General features: G+C 46.5%; 1 protein-coding gene across 1 annotated transcript in view; it reads right to left on the bottom strand.

Annotated features, from left to right (window-relative positions):
- CRISPLD2 (cysteine rich secretory protein LCCL domain containing 2) overlaps positions 1-16,075 on the bottom strand; it is a 29,318-nt gene extending 13,243 nt beyond the window's left edge. The window contains exons 1-7 of the mRNA XM_032195660.1: positions 15,888-16,075; positions 11,530-11,856; positions 5,913-6,031; positions 4,074-4,206; positions 3,852-3,967; positions 2,104-2,204; positions 536-694 (exon numbers count right to left, since the gene is read on the bottom strand). Coding sequence (XP_032051551.1) covers positions 536-694; positions 2,104-2,204; positions 3,852-3,967; positions 4,074-4,206; positions 5,913-6,031; positions 11,530-11,772 — 871 coding nt within the window. The 5' untranslated portion in view covers positions 11,773-11,856; positions 15,888-16,075. The remainder of the gene's footprint in view (positions 1-535; positions 695-2,103; positions 2,205-3,851; positions 3,968-4,073; positions 4,207-5,912; positions 6,032-11,529; positions 11,857-15,887) is intronic.
- Positions 16,076-16,506: the final 431 nt, after the last annotated feature.

The following is a 16,506-nucleotide window of genomic DNA, read 5'->3' as shown; positions in this document are numbered from 1 at the left end:
TTTGGGAATATTAACAGGGAAGAAACATTTGACAGCCAAAGGCTTTGATTTACAGCCCGAGGTCTGCAGCCAGAGCTCTAATTCTCCATTTAATTACAGACTTGCAAGATGTTAGTAGATAAACTTGAAAAGGATGCATTTGCTTGCCTCGCCTTGTTTTCAGAGTAACTCTCTTTTAATTAACAGCGATTAGAAAACAACCGAGGAAATACTACCAACTCCACAACTTCAGAAAGCTTCCCAAGCAAGACATAAAAAGGAAACCAATCAAAATCCCCAGAAAAGATGCAAAGAGGGTAACTGCTGAATTTAGAGACTTTTGAATGGGAAACCAAACCAATATTTCCTAAATTGTCTACTGACCTGGGGGCCTTCAGTTCATTGGTACTTTCTTAAGATGTCTTAACGGGCAGACTTTAAAGAACAGACAGGTATTGCAGATTGACATGCAGAAGGCACAAGGGGCTTTTGAAAGCTTTGCTCCCTGTTTTTGGTAGAAAAAAAAAAAAAAAAAAAAAAAAAGAGGCTGCCTTACTCATATAGGTCTCTGGGGAGGTTTTCTTGGGCTTGACAGGTTTGCTGGGCTTCTTCTCCGGAGGGTGGAACCACACGGGTTTCTGCTCTGAAATTTGTGGAGTCTCCACTTCGTTAGTCTCGTCTGTCTCAGTGATGAAGGTGTCCTCGTAACGGTAATCTTGTTAGAAAGGAGGATTAAAAATAATTACAGAGTGTTCACAACAACAAGGAAGTCAGGTTCCTTTTTGGAGGGAGAAGATTTGGTTTGACAAGGATCTGCTTTTAAACAGTGAGAAACCTAAAAACAGAAGTTAAATGCAGCACAGGACCATTGCCAGGGCAGGTACAGCACCAGGAGAGGAGATGTGCTTCTCCAGTGAGCTCCACATGAAGCGGAATTTATAGCATCTTGCAATAAAGGTTTGCAATGATCTAGACTAATTAATGAACAAGAGTGCTGAACACCTTGCAAAAAGAGGGCATTTGGGAAGGTGGCTAACACTTTTCTGCTCTTCAAACTGACCCCATCAGCACAGCTTCAGCTGGTTCTCTGGTAAAGCTCCTGCAGTGCCCCCCTGCTCCTGCAGAACAAGCTACTGGTGCAGCCAGGCAGAGGGATTTGGGACACGATGCCAGCAAAATTAATTCTGCTCAGCTGGCCCTCCACAAAACCTGACCCTGCTTTCATCCTCAGCAATAGGGAGGGGGGGGCGATGGATGGTGGCTCTGCAGGGGCTTTGAGGAAAAACAGCAGGGAGAAAGGGAGCTCTCCAGCTCCCACCTGCTCCCCAAGGGCTCCTCCCAACCCCAGGCAAAAAGTGATAAATGCAGCAACAGAAGCTTCTGCTCTGGGCAAGCCTCCAGGGAGCTTGCCTGTTTCTGAAATCCCAGTTCTTCATGAAGGAAAACACATGGGAAGGGATTAAAAAAAAAAAGAAAGAAAAAAAAGGCTCTTGATGCATGACCCAAGAAAATCCTGCATGCTAAGGGAGCAGCACTGCTTCATTGGACATTTCACAGCAATAAAAATATTTTTCGCTTTCTGTCCATCAAACTATTCCAAGAGAGCTCCTCCTCTCCTCCAAGAGACACAAATCGCTGTGTTCATTTGGCAGCCGTGAAAACCAAGGTGGGGAGGTAAAAGAAATGGAGAGGGAAGCACTGCGTCCCTGGCCCCTGAAGGAGCTGGGTGGGCAGCCAAGCTCTGCCCACCCACATCGCCTCCGGTAAGCGCTGGAGAACATTCCCTTCCCAAACAAACCCTGTGAGGACAGGGCCAGCCACCGAAATCCCGCCCCAGGTCCCCAGCCAAACCCACGCAAACACTGAGCCACTTCCCTCCATCCCAGTGCTCGCTCACATTTTCACGCTGAATCCGAGCTGGGAACTCTAAACAGCTCAGAGCCTTTCTGTGTCAGCCACAGCCAGTGATTTACCATTACGCTGAGATGTCTAAATAGTAAGGGTGGGTAATTGAAAGCTGTGACTGCTTCCAATTAAAAGTTTCCAGGTGAAAGCTGGCTCCAGCTTCTCCCCCAGGCAGGAGGGTGCTGGGAGCAAAGCATCCCGTCCCCAAACCCCACACACCTTTGTAGCAGAGGTTGTTCTGGCAGCCTCCTCCATAGCTGGGGGGGCACTCGGAGCAGGGGCGGCCGGTCTTGTATGGGGCCTCACCGATCCAGTTGCCTCTGCAAGGATGGGAGAAATGTATGCCCGTCAGACAACCAAATACCCATCCAAGCCCTGGCCCCAAATCTTTCAGCCACCAGCACTATGGGTGTGGGATAAGCAAGTGTTTCTGCTCTACTTGCAAAGGAAAATGTGGAAAAGACAGCCTGTCTCATCTCTTTCCATCCCACACTTGACTTCAGCTTTCTTGTGCATCAAAGCCACCGTTCTCCCAGCATTTTCTGCAACCCCCCCATGCAGCTGCACAGGCCAGGCAGGAGCACGGCTCTTGCCATGTAAAAGCTGCTCTGTTTTCCATCTGGAACCATTTCCAAACAGCAAACTGCAGAAATCTGTGCCTCCCCCTGCCCAATTCCAGATCATCTGGGAATCAGAGCAGCACTTTGCGCTTCCCCCTCACCCAGCCCTACCAGCAATTTTGCCTCTGAAGCTGCAGAAACTTCACCCCAGTCCAGAGCAACTAAGCAAAGACTAACCTGCTAGACCAGGAAAGCCTCGTGAGAAAAATGTTCCTTCTCATTTCACCTCCAGGACGATGATTTTAAGGGTTTACTTAATGAATTGTATGCAATATCATCTTTATATTAAACTCTACTTCAAATACTGTGATTTAGTACACAGGAGTAAATCAATGGGTTACCACAGTTTCTCGAGAAACTACCCAGAAGCAAAAAGCCCTCTTTGGCCCTATTATTTCCGCATATTTCCAGTGCCTCTATTGCAACTATTAGGGGCTGAGAAGGGTCAAGGAGCTGGAGTTCAGTCCATGGCTCCGAACTCTTTGGTTATTGCTCTTTCAACTGTCTCCACCTATGAGGCTAGATGAGGACAATGCACACAAATGCCAGAGAAAAGAGATTAAGCAGAAACGGCAGAACTAGAGTATTTTTCCATCCAGCAGTGCTGAAAGGATGATGCACAAAGGAGCCCAGCCCGCGAGGGGCACTCCATGGGGATGGCACAATCCTGTGCATGGAGCAGGTTATTAAATCCCACCAAACCTCCCAGGAGCATCACGTGCTCAGTAACTTATGTAGCGACAGGGGCTTACACAACACACCCACAGGATGCTGCGGCCCAGATCGTGCTACAAACTCCTTGCAAAGCTCTAAGTTTGACTGCCAGCTTTGTACCCACACACCTTTTTTCTTAGTGCTGTTCTACCCTATAAACAGATGTTCTCCAAGCCATTACATTTGCATGTAGAGATTACCCTATTTCATTCGTTTGCTGTTTTAATCATAAGCAAGCCTACTTCTCCTGTACCAGCAGTAGGGCTGGGGTACAGAGGCTATTGCTGGAAAGGAGGTCAGCAGCGTTAATCACCAGCTCTGTCCTCTCCCAGCTGCAAAGAGAGCAAGCCTCGCTTGGCAGTGCTCTCCAGCTCCGTCCTTGCCATCTCCTGCTCCTCCTTCCCATGGCAGCAACATCAAAGCTCCAGCCTGGCCCCAGCCCCTCATTCAGTTTTCCAGGCAATGCTCAGAAGTCTTGAACCAGCCCTGTGCTGCAGTCTAAAGAGAAAATTTAAAGCCACAACCACCAGTCTAGACTGCCTGAAATCTCTTCCCCAGATCCTGGGCTAGTTAAGCAACCTGCCAGCGCAGGGTTTTAGGAGAGCTGGAGGGAACCCAGCCCATCCGTCTTACTTGGGCGAGTAGTTGCAGACCAGGTAGACAGCGTTCTCCCAGATCTCTCCCCAGACATTCATCCTGTTGCAGACGTTCACGGCACAGCCGATCCTGTTTGTTGTGGCCCAGACTATCTGCAAGGCAAGGCACACATTGAAAAGAAGCAAGCTTTGGGCACATTGCAGTGACAATGGGACATGGAGGGGTTGCAGAGAGGATAAATACAAATCCATCTCTTACCTGGGTGTAATGCGTGCACATGGAGCCAGTGCATTTATCCGGGCACCATGGGTTGCACTCGTGAGGATATGGGTACGTGTAGTCCTTGACTTCATCATACCAAGACTGGACATGGAAAGCTGGAGAGCGATACCTGAAGGAGCAAAGGCCAGGCAGAGCTTAGATCACCAACCTCTGTTACAAGTTTTCAAACAGCACCTGTAGCCTCCCAGCATATTGCATTGCAAAGTCAATTTTTTTTTAAAAAACACGACTGCTAATTTTATATAAAAATTTATTAAGGCAAGTTCCACTCATTGCGAAGGCGTTGCTTAAAAAAACAAAACCACCAATATCATGATCTGAAAATCAGGGAAAAAAATCTCACTGAAAACGTTAAAGGTAATTTCTTCCCCAAAATTCACATCCCAGTCTGACTTTCTGTATTATTTATAGGTTTAACATGTTCTTCAAATGTTGCTGACCTGAAATGTCCTCCTGGCTTTTCCACCCAACTACAAAAAAACGTCTAGTTTGGCAGAAAGTTGTATTTTGAAAGTAAACAGAAGTTAAGGTTTGCCAACCAACTTAAACCAAAAGCCATCGTGTACCTATTTTACCACCAGGCAATTTGCTAAATCTGGAAGTCCATTAGGAGATCCTACTGTAAGACCTTTGAAAGCGAGTGAGCTTTTCACACTCACATCACACCAAAGGTTAATGCAGAGCACTTGGATCTCTGCACGCCTACCCCGCTGTCATTGCAGCAACTCCCCAGGCACACACTGCGTGTACTTTGTGCAAACTGTGCACGAGACCTTGCAGCACTGAGCTACTTGTGCCATTTAGGGGAACGTGAATGTTTTTAAAATTATCTGGAGGAATTCATTTGCATTTTGCACTTTGTGTACACAGTGAGCAAACAGCACTCTGCAAACTCTATATAAAAGCAGAAGAGCGCTTCAAACCCACTACTTTTTATTGCTTTCAACAGCTCACATGAAGCAGGCAGTCAGAAATACAAATGACATCATTACCAACTGTAGTTTGTTCTTTCAGCCAACTCTTCATTAAAAATCATTCATTAGAAGTATTTTAAAAACATTAATCTCCTGATGTCATTAAGTGAATACTTTCCGAGTCCTATTTCAGAGAAGAGGAAATTGAGGCAATCAAGTTATGGCCCGTTCCTGAAAAAACTGAGATAAATCTGATTTCTTTTTCCTCTCAGTGATTGCAATGGGAGCAAGATTGGATCTACCTCCATCAATAACCCATGGCCATCTTGAGCGCTTGTAGGGGAGCCAAGAACAGCCTGATCTTTTGACTGTTTCCAATGGATTAACCACTCGACTTTCCAATCATTATTTAATTTCTGCCAACAAAAACGGGCCCAATTTCTATATCAGGCCAATTTCACACAAGCAAATTTCCATTGCTTTCAACCAAGTTCTACCTGATTTACAAGCATAACAGCATTTTGTCCCATTAAGGTAGCTGAGCACATACAAAATATTGGCTTTATAAAGCAGTCTTAGCCTACAACAGGCCTGATTACAGGGGCATAACAATAAGAAAATTTCACCATCAGATGGAGTGACAAATCCATTTGGAAGCATTAACTTAATCTCTCCTAGCTGGATTAACAACTCTCAGTTAAAAATCTTCCACAGGAAGATGAAAAAAAAAATTGCAGAGTGGTTTCAGTAAAGAGAAATTAGGAGTTGAGTAAATATTTATGAGACACACAGTAAGAGTAAACCTAAAGAATTACATCAGGAGCAAGGCAGACCTTTCACACTGGCTGGGAGGGCCCATAAGTTGCCCTTTGCAATTAGTGAGGAGCTTCCCAGTTCTTACCTGCCCCAGTGAACCGCCAGGTTCTGTCCAATTGACCGGATGAGGTCACTCGGCCCATGCTTCCACTCACACTTCTGAGCCCAAGAGTGGGCTGATCTTTCCAGCTCTTCATCCCAGGTCTGCAGCAAGTGGGGAAAAAAAAAAAAAAAAAAAAAAAAAAAGAACAGGTCAGTTTCTCCTCAGTTTGTTAGATCAAGAGAGCCAATCAACAGCAATTAGTAGAAAAAGAGACTACATTACAGCTCACTCCTGAGGTCTGGTCTGTCCTTCTGAGGTTGGCACATTTTAATGATGTGCTGTGACCTAAGAGCAAGCTTCTCAAGACGTCCCCCTGCCATGGAAATGCAAGGCATTTTTTGTCCTTGATGCCATGCTTCTTAAGAGAAGGTCTGGATAGGTCAAGAGAAAACAGACCTGGCAAGACGTCAAGAACACACCTGGACTCTCCACCCTAAAATACGGTAAGACATTCTTGACAGGTGTTTTCCTAATCAGTCAACAAAAAGTAATAATAAAAAAAATCTGAGATCTCAATGCTTATTCATGACACCTATATTTGAGATCTTTAATATGTAATATGCAGTAAGTGCCCCAACATACGATTTTCCATCCATTGTCCTTAATACCAGGACATTCCCTGGCTTTCCCATCAGCTGGGACTCCAGCTGTGGATGTGCACCTGCCCTCCACTATGGACACAGCTGAAGTTTTTTTTGAACCAATCCCCCAAACAAGGGATGATTATGTAGCTGCTGTGCCAGCGTGGGTCTGAGGCTCTTACTCCTTCCTCCCCTTCTCCTTCCTGAATAACTGCTGCGTGCACCAATGGATGCAGTCAAGCTCCCAGAGGTAGCTAACCCCCAGAGCTGTTAAGCTCTTGTTAAAACAGGCATTAGGTTAGAAGTGACAAATTAACACTGCCACTGAGGGAAAGACATCAGACCTCACTGAATACCACTCAGTTACAAGACAAACGAGAGCTCAAAAACAATCCAATGGCAAATAGGAAAACAGCCTTCATTGGCTTCACTGCCCAGGAGTATATTTGTTTCAAAGGCCAGACTTGCTGGATCCAGTAGATAATGCCCTGAATTCATTGTGTGATAGCTGATCTGTTCAGAACAGTCCTAAGCAGAATTCACTGGGATGAAAATATTATTGCACATCTCTTCAAATAAAACCAGAGAGAAGAGAGGCCTTGCAATGTGTTTCCAGCCCATTCCAGCCCAGAGTGAGATCACATCCTCGTTGAACATCATAAACAAATCTTCCTCAGTCCTAACTTCTCCATAAGAAGAGTGAATTCTGATCTCAGACACAACAAAGGACCTGTCAGAGCCCACCTGGGAGGACTTTAGGCTCCCGGACATTTGAAACCCAAAAATTGTTTATGCTGAGCAACCATTTGAACACAGTCTTGGGCAGTTACAGCTGGGATGGGGAGGGACTGCATGTCCCTGGTTAAAAGGACAGGAAAACAGCGTGTCTCTCAGAACCTGGTGCGTCCACACTATCTTTGTAAAGGAAAAGTGAACTGATTGAACCGAGCTTACAGGCCAGAGCTCTGAGAACAGCTTATCATTACACATTACACACTCTGAGCTCTCCAGCTTGGCTTTGAACTGAGCAGTGGCCGAGCAAGTTCACGTCACTCTGCAAACCCCCTTGCGGGCACAGCTCTGACAGAGGGAATTAAACCATTTTCCACCTCAGCCCTCCAACACCTCAAAGGTGCGTGGTATCTGACCCACCACGTACACATTTCCAGACCTCTGTTTGGAGCAGACTATTGCGGTCGTGCCTAGACACACAGCTTTTTGTGGTCTCCCACTTTCTGCAGCAGGCAGTGACCAGCCACAGCCCGCCTTCCTATCCAACACATAAGCCACAGAAACTCTCCCAAGACACTGCTCCTACTTCTGACTTTCTAGCAGAGCATTATTCTTTGCAGCCCAAAAGGCAGAGACATTCCAAATCTCCTAATTTAATGCAGAGACGTTATGAGCAATAGGCCATTAAATGGAAATTGATGTGAACATGTGTGTTACATCTTCCTTTGATGCCTATGGATAAAATAAATGAACTCGGACAAAAGACACTCAACAGGCAATTGGGAATGAGCTACATCTTTGCATGGCTTTGTGCTTGATGAGTAGAGAAGCTCGTTTCTGCAGGCATCAGATTACAAAGCCGTCCCATTTAAATTAGAGCAGTTATTTGCCTATTTCTCCTCAGACATGAATGCGGTCGGGAGCCTGGAATAATTTCAGAGCAATAAACATATCAAAAAAAAAAAAAAAAAAAAAAAAAAAAAAAGATTTCAGTCTTTCCTAGCTATGCTTGCAAGAATTCTTTATGCCAATATTCAAAGCAGTACCTAGGAAGACTACTGAAGCCAGAGGGGCATTGTTTGCCTATGCTCAGTTTCTTAAATCCACTCTAACAATCTGGCAAAGTTGCTTTTCACTGTTCAGAGGACAACAAGCCCATGGCATGAAAGTATTCCAAGCACCAGGCTAAGTTTGTATTCAGATTTCCCACCTTCACATTGATGTTTTCTGTTATCAGACCGCTGTAACGACAGGCAGCTACCTTGCTTTGAAAACACCCGTCTAGTCCATAGGAGGGAATTCTCAAGCAGAGGTTGTTAAAAGCCTTTGGGTATATAGGATTGCAAGTAATTTAGTACATGGACCCTCTTTCTTATTCCTGCAAATCTGGAGTGGCTTTTCAAAATACAGTGCACTCTGGACATGAAAAGTACAAGCATTGCACAGGTATCTTACAATGCAAACTGTAGGTTCAGATTTAGTAAGAACATATCCCATAAGGAGTTATATACTCAGCCTAACTAGCTTGTAGGTTTACACACTACAAGTATGCTATCTTAACTCACCTCTCTCATCTTTCTCCCCAGCTAAGACTTCTTCCAGCACTGGCAGTTTACTCCTACAAGTGGCATGAGAGTCCAGGACTGACAACAGCTGGCAGAAGCTGGAAGTGCTTTGCTAATCCACACAGAAATACTATCCCATCCCAACAAGAAAAGTCACCGCCCTACAGTTCAGAGGAAGGATGGATACCTTTTACATGAAAACAAACTATTTTCCTTCCCACAATCCTTACTGAGAACAGTTTTGTTTTATCCATCTGTCTTTGAGCTTCCACAAGAGGAAGGATTTCTGCCTTTCGTCACTGCTGAAAGCCATCTGACTAAGCCATCTTAAAAGGTCAAGATGCCTGAGGAATTGTTATGTTCTTTTTACTCTGGGCTCATTAATAAGGAGTTTGTTTTGGTCTTGGCTCTTACCCACTGCTATGACTGCTGTTATATGCTCTATATGCACAATGAAAGTGCCACTCATAAAGCTCCTAGAGGGTTAAGGTGATTCTGTATTTGAGCAACTTCATCAAGAAGATGAACACTGCTTGTGCCTGGTCTATGTCAGAGTCTACAATTCATTTTCCATTAATAGTCAATATACGTGCTAGCTTTCAATTAATTACACAAACCCAGCAGCAGAACGGTTCCTTTCTTCACTTCTTCACTCCACTTTACCTTTATCCTATATGCATACTCAGCAGTTCTTTTGATCTCCAGATAAGTCATGGTACTCACTGTGCTATTGCTTTCTTATTAATAGCCTTTACTGACTAAAGTTCATGCTGTAGTAGATAAATGTCTCTTTTTTCCTGGTATATATTAGCTGCCTCTGCTGCTCCAGATCACTTAAGTACATCAGATATGGAGCTGGGAGAGAGGACATTCACTAGGCAGGGTTTGGAGGCTGGTGGCCAAGAACACATGTTCTACCTCCTTATCCACAAATTAGTGCCACACGTCGCCTGTGACGCTCCCCACTGGCACCAAAGGAGAAGGGAAAAGTTTATGTACAGTACTGAAGACAGACCATCCTCTTAAGCAAGTCCAAATGAGAAATGTCCTATGTAGAACAAAGGATTAAAGTGAAATTCACGTTCAGAATACACACTGCATTTCCAAGTAATATTGGGTAAACACGAATACTTGAAAGACTGATTATAGCCTTTCCAAGTAGCACCATCTTATACTCAGCTTCTTTCTTCGCAGCATATAAGGCCCTTTCATTTGCCCTCAATCGCCCATAAAACCACTAGAAAAGCACACTGAGCAAAGACAAACATAAAAGCGCAACCACGCTGCAAGCGTAAATAGCAGTCGGCCAGTGGACACTCCGCAACTGCAGCCCTCTCAGATCCTCAGAGCCAACCAAAACACATTTGGCTTTCTCATGCTTTGTGTTTACTCTCTGGAAATTAATCAAACCATCTCTTCCCTGGCAGCATCCTACAGGCTGCCTGCAGGAGAATGAGAGCCCGCTGAGAAAGAGATACAAAGCACCGGTTCTTAGAAAGGCGTGTGCTTTCTGACAGAAGCGGGATGCAACACCAGCAGTGTGACTGCTAGGAGGATGCAACCAAAGAACAATTGCCCTTCCTTACTGTCCTCTGTTCTCCCTTCCCTTTTCCTTTCCCCTGCAATCAGAAAAGGCAGAATTTTCGAATTGCAGTATTCATTTCAGCACAGCTGGCAAACAATTTTGCATTACATTCAGTGTACTATTCCTTCTACCCTTTTAAACGTGGTCTTAACAAATCATTAGTCGTCGAATCTGTCAGCAAGAGCACACAGTTGAAGTCAGGCTACTTTCAGTCATAATTATATTTGCACACCGGGAAAAGGCACAAAAAAATTATTTGCCTACATCATTTTCTGGCCCCACAATATTTTGAAGGCTTGTCAAAAATAGCTCCAAGTAGGGTCTCTGGCATCAGGTGAAGAAAAACTATTCATCTGGATTGTTGATGGTAAAGGCATATTTCATACCAATACTTTTAAGTTCTCCCTCTGAAGTGGGGGAATACATTGACCAAACTTTTATTTCGGTTTCCTGAGCTGCAGAAAGCCAACAGCATTGACCCATCCACCTCTGAACTCCCCAGAGCCTTTCCAGCAATTTCCAGGGACTGAACTTCTCTGCAGATAGAGACACATTCCTTGAGCCCAGCTCGTCTAAGGAGCTGAGCAGATTCCCAGCAGTGTCGTGAACATCACAGCCATAATCTCTGGTGATCAGCATATAATGAAAGGGCAGGTGCTATCTGCTGTGCTAGGTGGTAGCTGATGGCAACCATCAGAGGTTTCTCTGAGCAGACTGTGTCATCCCAAAACACTACCAGAAGGGTATGAAAGCTGGGGCAGGGTATACATGGGTTAAACACTAGGGAAAATTTGATGCTTTTATGACATTAAGGTAATGGAAGAACCTGCTGAGGCAGGCTGTGGAATTGCCATCACTGGATATGTGTCCAGGGCTGGGCTAGACGCTCGTTTATGAATAATGGAACCAGTCCTGAAGCTATGCAGCGGATGGACTAGATGACCCGTTAGTGGCCCTTTCCAACCAAAACAGTCCAATAATCTGAAGCCTCGTTCACTCTGGTATTAAACTGCTCCAGGAAACCTCTTGAGAAAAACTTACTTTAGAGGAAATTTGCTGCACCTCTTGCACCATAAGGAATTTTTTATTTTTATTTTTAAGTAAAAATTAAGCTAGGTATCAGAAGCTGTACTCACCATATATTCCATATTGGAGGCTGATGGATACACTTGACCTCTTAATTTATTGTGGAGCATCAATATCTCCTGTCTGTCTGAAAATAAAATGGCTCTCTTGGATCTGGAGTGAGCTTCCCCATCCTGATATTTACTCAAGATTCTCTCTAGGTGACTCGAGTTGGTCAAGACGAAGCATTTGGCTGCGGTGGCCAGGAGCAGTACACATCCAAGAGGCAGGATCCAGGGCAGGGCAAGATTCATGGCTCCTCCTCTACAGCTGGCAGAAGCAGTGATGAAGACAACAGTAGGGTTTCCTTTCGGGGATTTCTAAGGCTCAGCACGGATCTGGGTTTGGGGGAGAAACAGGCAGTGAGAGCAGTGCCAGAGAAGCTCTTGGCAAGTATGACCCCCGCCAAAGAAGCCACACAACCCAGATTTTTGCTTGAAAATGAATGTTTCTTAGAGCCTAAGCTGTTATTGCTCCCCGCAAGGATGGGAGGACCTAAGCACCAACCTCAGATGATGGAAACTCAGCTTATTACACCAGGGAGCTCCACTAGCATTGGTCTGGGAGTGAGAATTAGCTGGGCACAGTGACGAGTGCCTTCTGCACCGAGGGTGCCAGGGGTGCAGGTGTCACCCAGAAATGCCCAGCAGCTCCAAATAATCCCACCTGTGCCTCTTAAAAATGGGAGAGGGAGCCATTTGCAGCCACTTTCCCCCAAAGGGTCGTTAAAGTGGAGAACGGATATGAGTAAAAGGGAAAGTAAAATTCCCAGCAAGCCAGATCGTCGAGGTCAGACATGAGCAGGAGCTATTTCGGAGGCCCCGCTCTGCCAATAGACATCCAGCTGAGCAGCAGCCAGACTCCGTGAAGGCAGCTGTTTATGTGAAATGTCATCGTAACGTCGAACAATCAAAATTCCTACTGGTGAATGACGCACTGGGGTGTTCTCACTGACGCTGCCCCAGCGCCTTACGGCGGGTGGGTGCGCAGCCAGGCAGATGAATTATGGCAGGCGAGGAGAGGAGCCGGAGCACCCGGCCTCCCCCAGCCAGAAGATTAGGCGTTCCCAAGCACACTCGCTGGGCACCAGCTCCAAGGGCTGACCTGCTCAGAGATGATCTCGTTTTGGTCATTTGCATGGCTCCACTTAATCCCCGTCCCCTCCCCTCTGAGGCGCTTGCTCCGTGGTGCTCCCTCTCCACCTGCTATTTCCTAGCAATTCCTCCCTTCCTCTCCCCCCCTCCCTGACTTCTCGGTCCAACGAGCCATGTGCGTCTCAGCTGGCTTTATTTGGATCATGAGCTGTGCAGGGAAGGGAATATGGGCTGCTGCAGGGCTCTGCAACATCTAGTCCTCTTTAGGTGGGATCCGAGAGCTACCAGAACGGAGTCAACCCATAAGAGGCAATAAATATCCATGCAGACAGTGCAAGCACAAAGTCTCCCTCCTTAAGGCTATAGTTTGGAATAAAGCTTCCCCATCTCTGCCATTAACACAAGGTTAGGATTTAGTTTTGACAATGCTGTTAAAAAGAGATGCTGAAAGTGTACCTACAAAGGAAACAAGCTGCAGATGAGCAGGAGCTTCAGCCCCACAACACGGGGCTGGACACAGTGAGACAGGATGAGTCGGAAGCTGGCCAAGGCAGGGATTTCCAGCTGGAAAAATTTCTCAAATATGAAGTCCCAAAACCCCTGTTCCCCAGAACCAACAGCATCTGTGGAGGAGAGCGGCAAGCACAAAAGTGCTTTGCAGAGGCGGGGAACCCCCAAAACTCCCACCAGGAAACCCAGAAAAAGCACAGGGTGTCTACACAATAAAAGCAAGTCCCTGTTTGGGGATTCTTACTGTAATAAGGCAGGATGAAAACCAGCTGCTATCTGTCACCCTCCAGGCAGAGCATTAAGCCTTTGCCTCGGTAGAACAATGCAGGGATATAATTTGTTAAGTTTAGGTAACAGCTTCTCATCATTCCTGGCTCTGCAAAGCAAGCCGAACACACGTGCCATGTCCCCAGCCCCGGGCACACGTGAAAGACAGGGCTCTTGGTGGCCCGGGGAGAAACCCTGCTGTAACCTCATCCTCTTCCCAGCCCTCTTTGCTGGCATTTGCCTCCCCCAGAGCAGGAGCCCAGCTTTCTAACCCGGCTAAAGAGAGGTAGGGGAGGCAAAACGAGCTGTTGCTTTTGTAGACTGTCTGACCCAAATTCAGGCAACAATTCCTACTTTGAGGCACTTCCCTACGAGTTTAAAAATAGATGCGCTGCCACAGCCCTTCACAATGCAGCCATTTAGTGTGAGCAATTTTAACTGCAGCCTGCCCTGTAGGTAGAGCGGGCAGAAACAGACGGCCAACATAGGCTGCAGTTGTACCCCTTCATTTGGCTGGGTGCCCTCCGCTAAATAGGAGCCCGTATCCACCACCCATCTAAGGCAAACACTGAACTTACAGAAAGTGCAGCTTGAAAAATCAGCCGGGCCATCCGGAAAGCCCAAAGGATCTGCCCCACTCACGGCTCCGCGACCAAGCCAACGCGCCTGGAGCCCTGCAACAGATGGTGCTTTATGCCCCAGGATGGTCCTCCCTCTATCTCCCTTGCAGGCGCAGGGGTGTTTTGCACCTCTCTAAAATTAAATAATTTTAGTGTTTCTTTCACTTTGGGTGTTCGAGCCCCCTCGCCTGCTTTGGGTCCAGGTGGGGAGCGCTCAGCACCGAGCATCCAAAGGAAGGGTGATGTGATGGGAGCGGGACAGGGAGCAAAGAGCTCCCCTCCTGGAGATTAATTGGAAGCAGCAGATAGATGCTCACATTTCAGAAAGCCCTCATTGATTTCAGATGTCCATCTGCTTGCCTCCCCTAATATCCTCATGCCCAGGTGCAACAAAACACTGGGCCATGTGTTAGAGCTCAGCCAGCTCAAATGCCCTGCAGAGCTGGGGCACAGCCTCGGGGGCTGCACTCAAAACTCCTCATTAGGGAAGATTGAAAGCATATTTGAGTTGGGATTTGATATTATTCAAGGAGAATTATCAGCTGACGGTCAGCTGAGCAAGTCTCTGTTGTTGTTTTCAAAGGTTCGAGAGAAGAATTAGCACAGCCTCCCTTTAAACGCATCAGGCCCCTGATGCTGGTGCCAGGTAAACATCTGGGAGCAATCAGAAACCAGTGAGTCGGCAGAAAGCGACTCCCGAATACGCTGCAAGGCACGGCCGAGCTGGGGAGGACAAAGGGGAGGCCTTCCTCTGGGGGCTGAGGAAGTTAAAAAGCAGCTCCGGACTTTGGAAGAGATTATTTTCAGAAAGCTATTTCCCCAGCTCAGGGACAGTGCCTGCATGTCACAGAAAGCAGAAGGGCTGGCAGCGTTTGGAGGCTGGCATGCAGTGCTGCCTCCTGCATTTCCTTACGTCCTCGCCTCCCCTTAGCACCGCGCGGCTGTTGATCTTTAGCTGCCTCCCTGGGGAAGTGCACAAATGTGTCTCTACTCCTCATTATGGGTAAAGCCTGCAGCCAAAACACCCTGACACCTGTGGGATTATACCTGGGGCAAGCTGACACTGCAAGGAAATGCAAGAGTTAGCACAAGATGCCAGCAGAGCATCTGAAATAGCAAAGCAGAAGGGAGTTCGCCTAGGATCAGCTTTTAACCTGTGCAAAGCAGTCCAGTGACAAAGCCACAGTGTGCTCCATGCATTGCATGCCAGGTCATCCACTTAACAGAGATCCACACATTTCATGCTTTAAAATATTGCCCTGGCTTCAAAAGAAAAGTGGGATGACAAGTTCCTTGACACAGGACATAACACAGTCTGCACAGAGCACACCACAAATCCCGCATCTTCAAGGCCATGGGCAAAAACATCTGGATCTGTCATTACAATCCTTCCCACAGAACTCAAGTGGGTGAGTTTCTATGCAAAACCACACAGAAAACCCACTGGTAACAGACACAACATGTGACAACACCGTGAAATTCCTTCTAGACAGGGCTTTGGAGCAGAGTTGCACAAACACAGGCTTCCTGGAGCAGACTAGATATGCCTATGGGTTGCCAAGTCATGGAAGCTGCTACAGCATCCCTTAGATAATTTTTAAATATTATTTCAAATAAAAATTATCTATCTAATTATCTGTGGTAATCTTCTCCTCTACTTGCAACCTCTTCCCATTCATTCGAGATTAATGCGTATAAACCTTGCGTTACCCTGCAAAGCACCCCTCAGTACAGCTCAGAGGGCATCGCGTTGTTTTATACCATGCAGGGAGCAATTTGGAGAAGTTATGAAAATTGTGCCCACTTGACAAAGCCGTTTCTCCCCCACACACACACCCAAACCACATTTCAGAAGCCGGGACCAAAGCTTACACTCACCTTGCCGAGCACTTCCAAGTCCCCACGAAGTTGTAGCTCCTCCAAGCCTGCTTGTGGAAAATAAATTATAGAGCTGAACTATTTAAATGAGGAGGGGGAAAAGGATGAAATAAGCCCAAGGAGGTGCAGGGAATGCAAGGTCTCAGCTCAGCAGCTAGAACCAACTGTGGTCTCGCAGAGCTCCCCAGTGGTATTTATGCACTCCAGGCAAAGAGGACAACTCTGGAACATCCTGTTTGGCAATCAGCCTGGTTAAAAAAAAAAAAAAAAAAAAAAGGGGGAAGAAAAGGAGGCAGGAGCAAGGAGCTGAGTGGTGTCACTTCAGATCTCTCAGCGGTTTGAAGAGTCACCGGGGCTAGGAAAATTAGGACCATCCTCCCAAAGGCTGTAACACAACACGCGGGAGGGGGGGTGAAGGAGGAGAAGGAGGCGGAGAAGGAGTGCGAGCAGACTGGGATATAAAAAGGGTTTTCTTTGCTCTCCCTGCAGGCAGTTTTCAAGCAGAGCTGTGGGCGCATCCTCCCTGCTGCGATGGGGAGACCGCGATGGCTCGATGAGGACTGATGATGAGTTTTAGGGCAGAAAACCAAAATAGGGGTTTTCTGCAAGGGACAAGGGC

This window comes from Aythya fuligula, chromosome 12, assembly GCF_009819795.1.
Source record: "Aythya fuligula isolate bAytFul2 chromosome 12, bAytFul2.pri, whole genome shotgun sequence".
Lineage (NCBI taxonomy): Eukaryota > Metazoa > Chordata > Aves > Anseriformes > Anatidae > Aythya > Aythya fuligula.
This window is presented reverse-complemented; position numbering and strand designations above follow the sequence as displayed.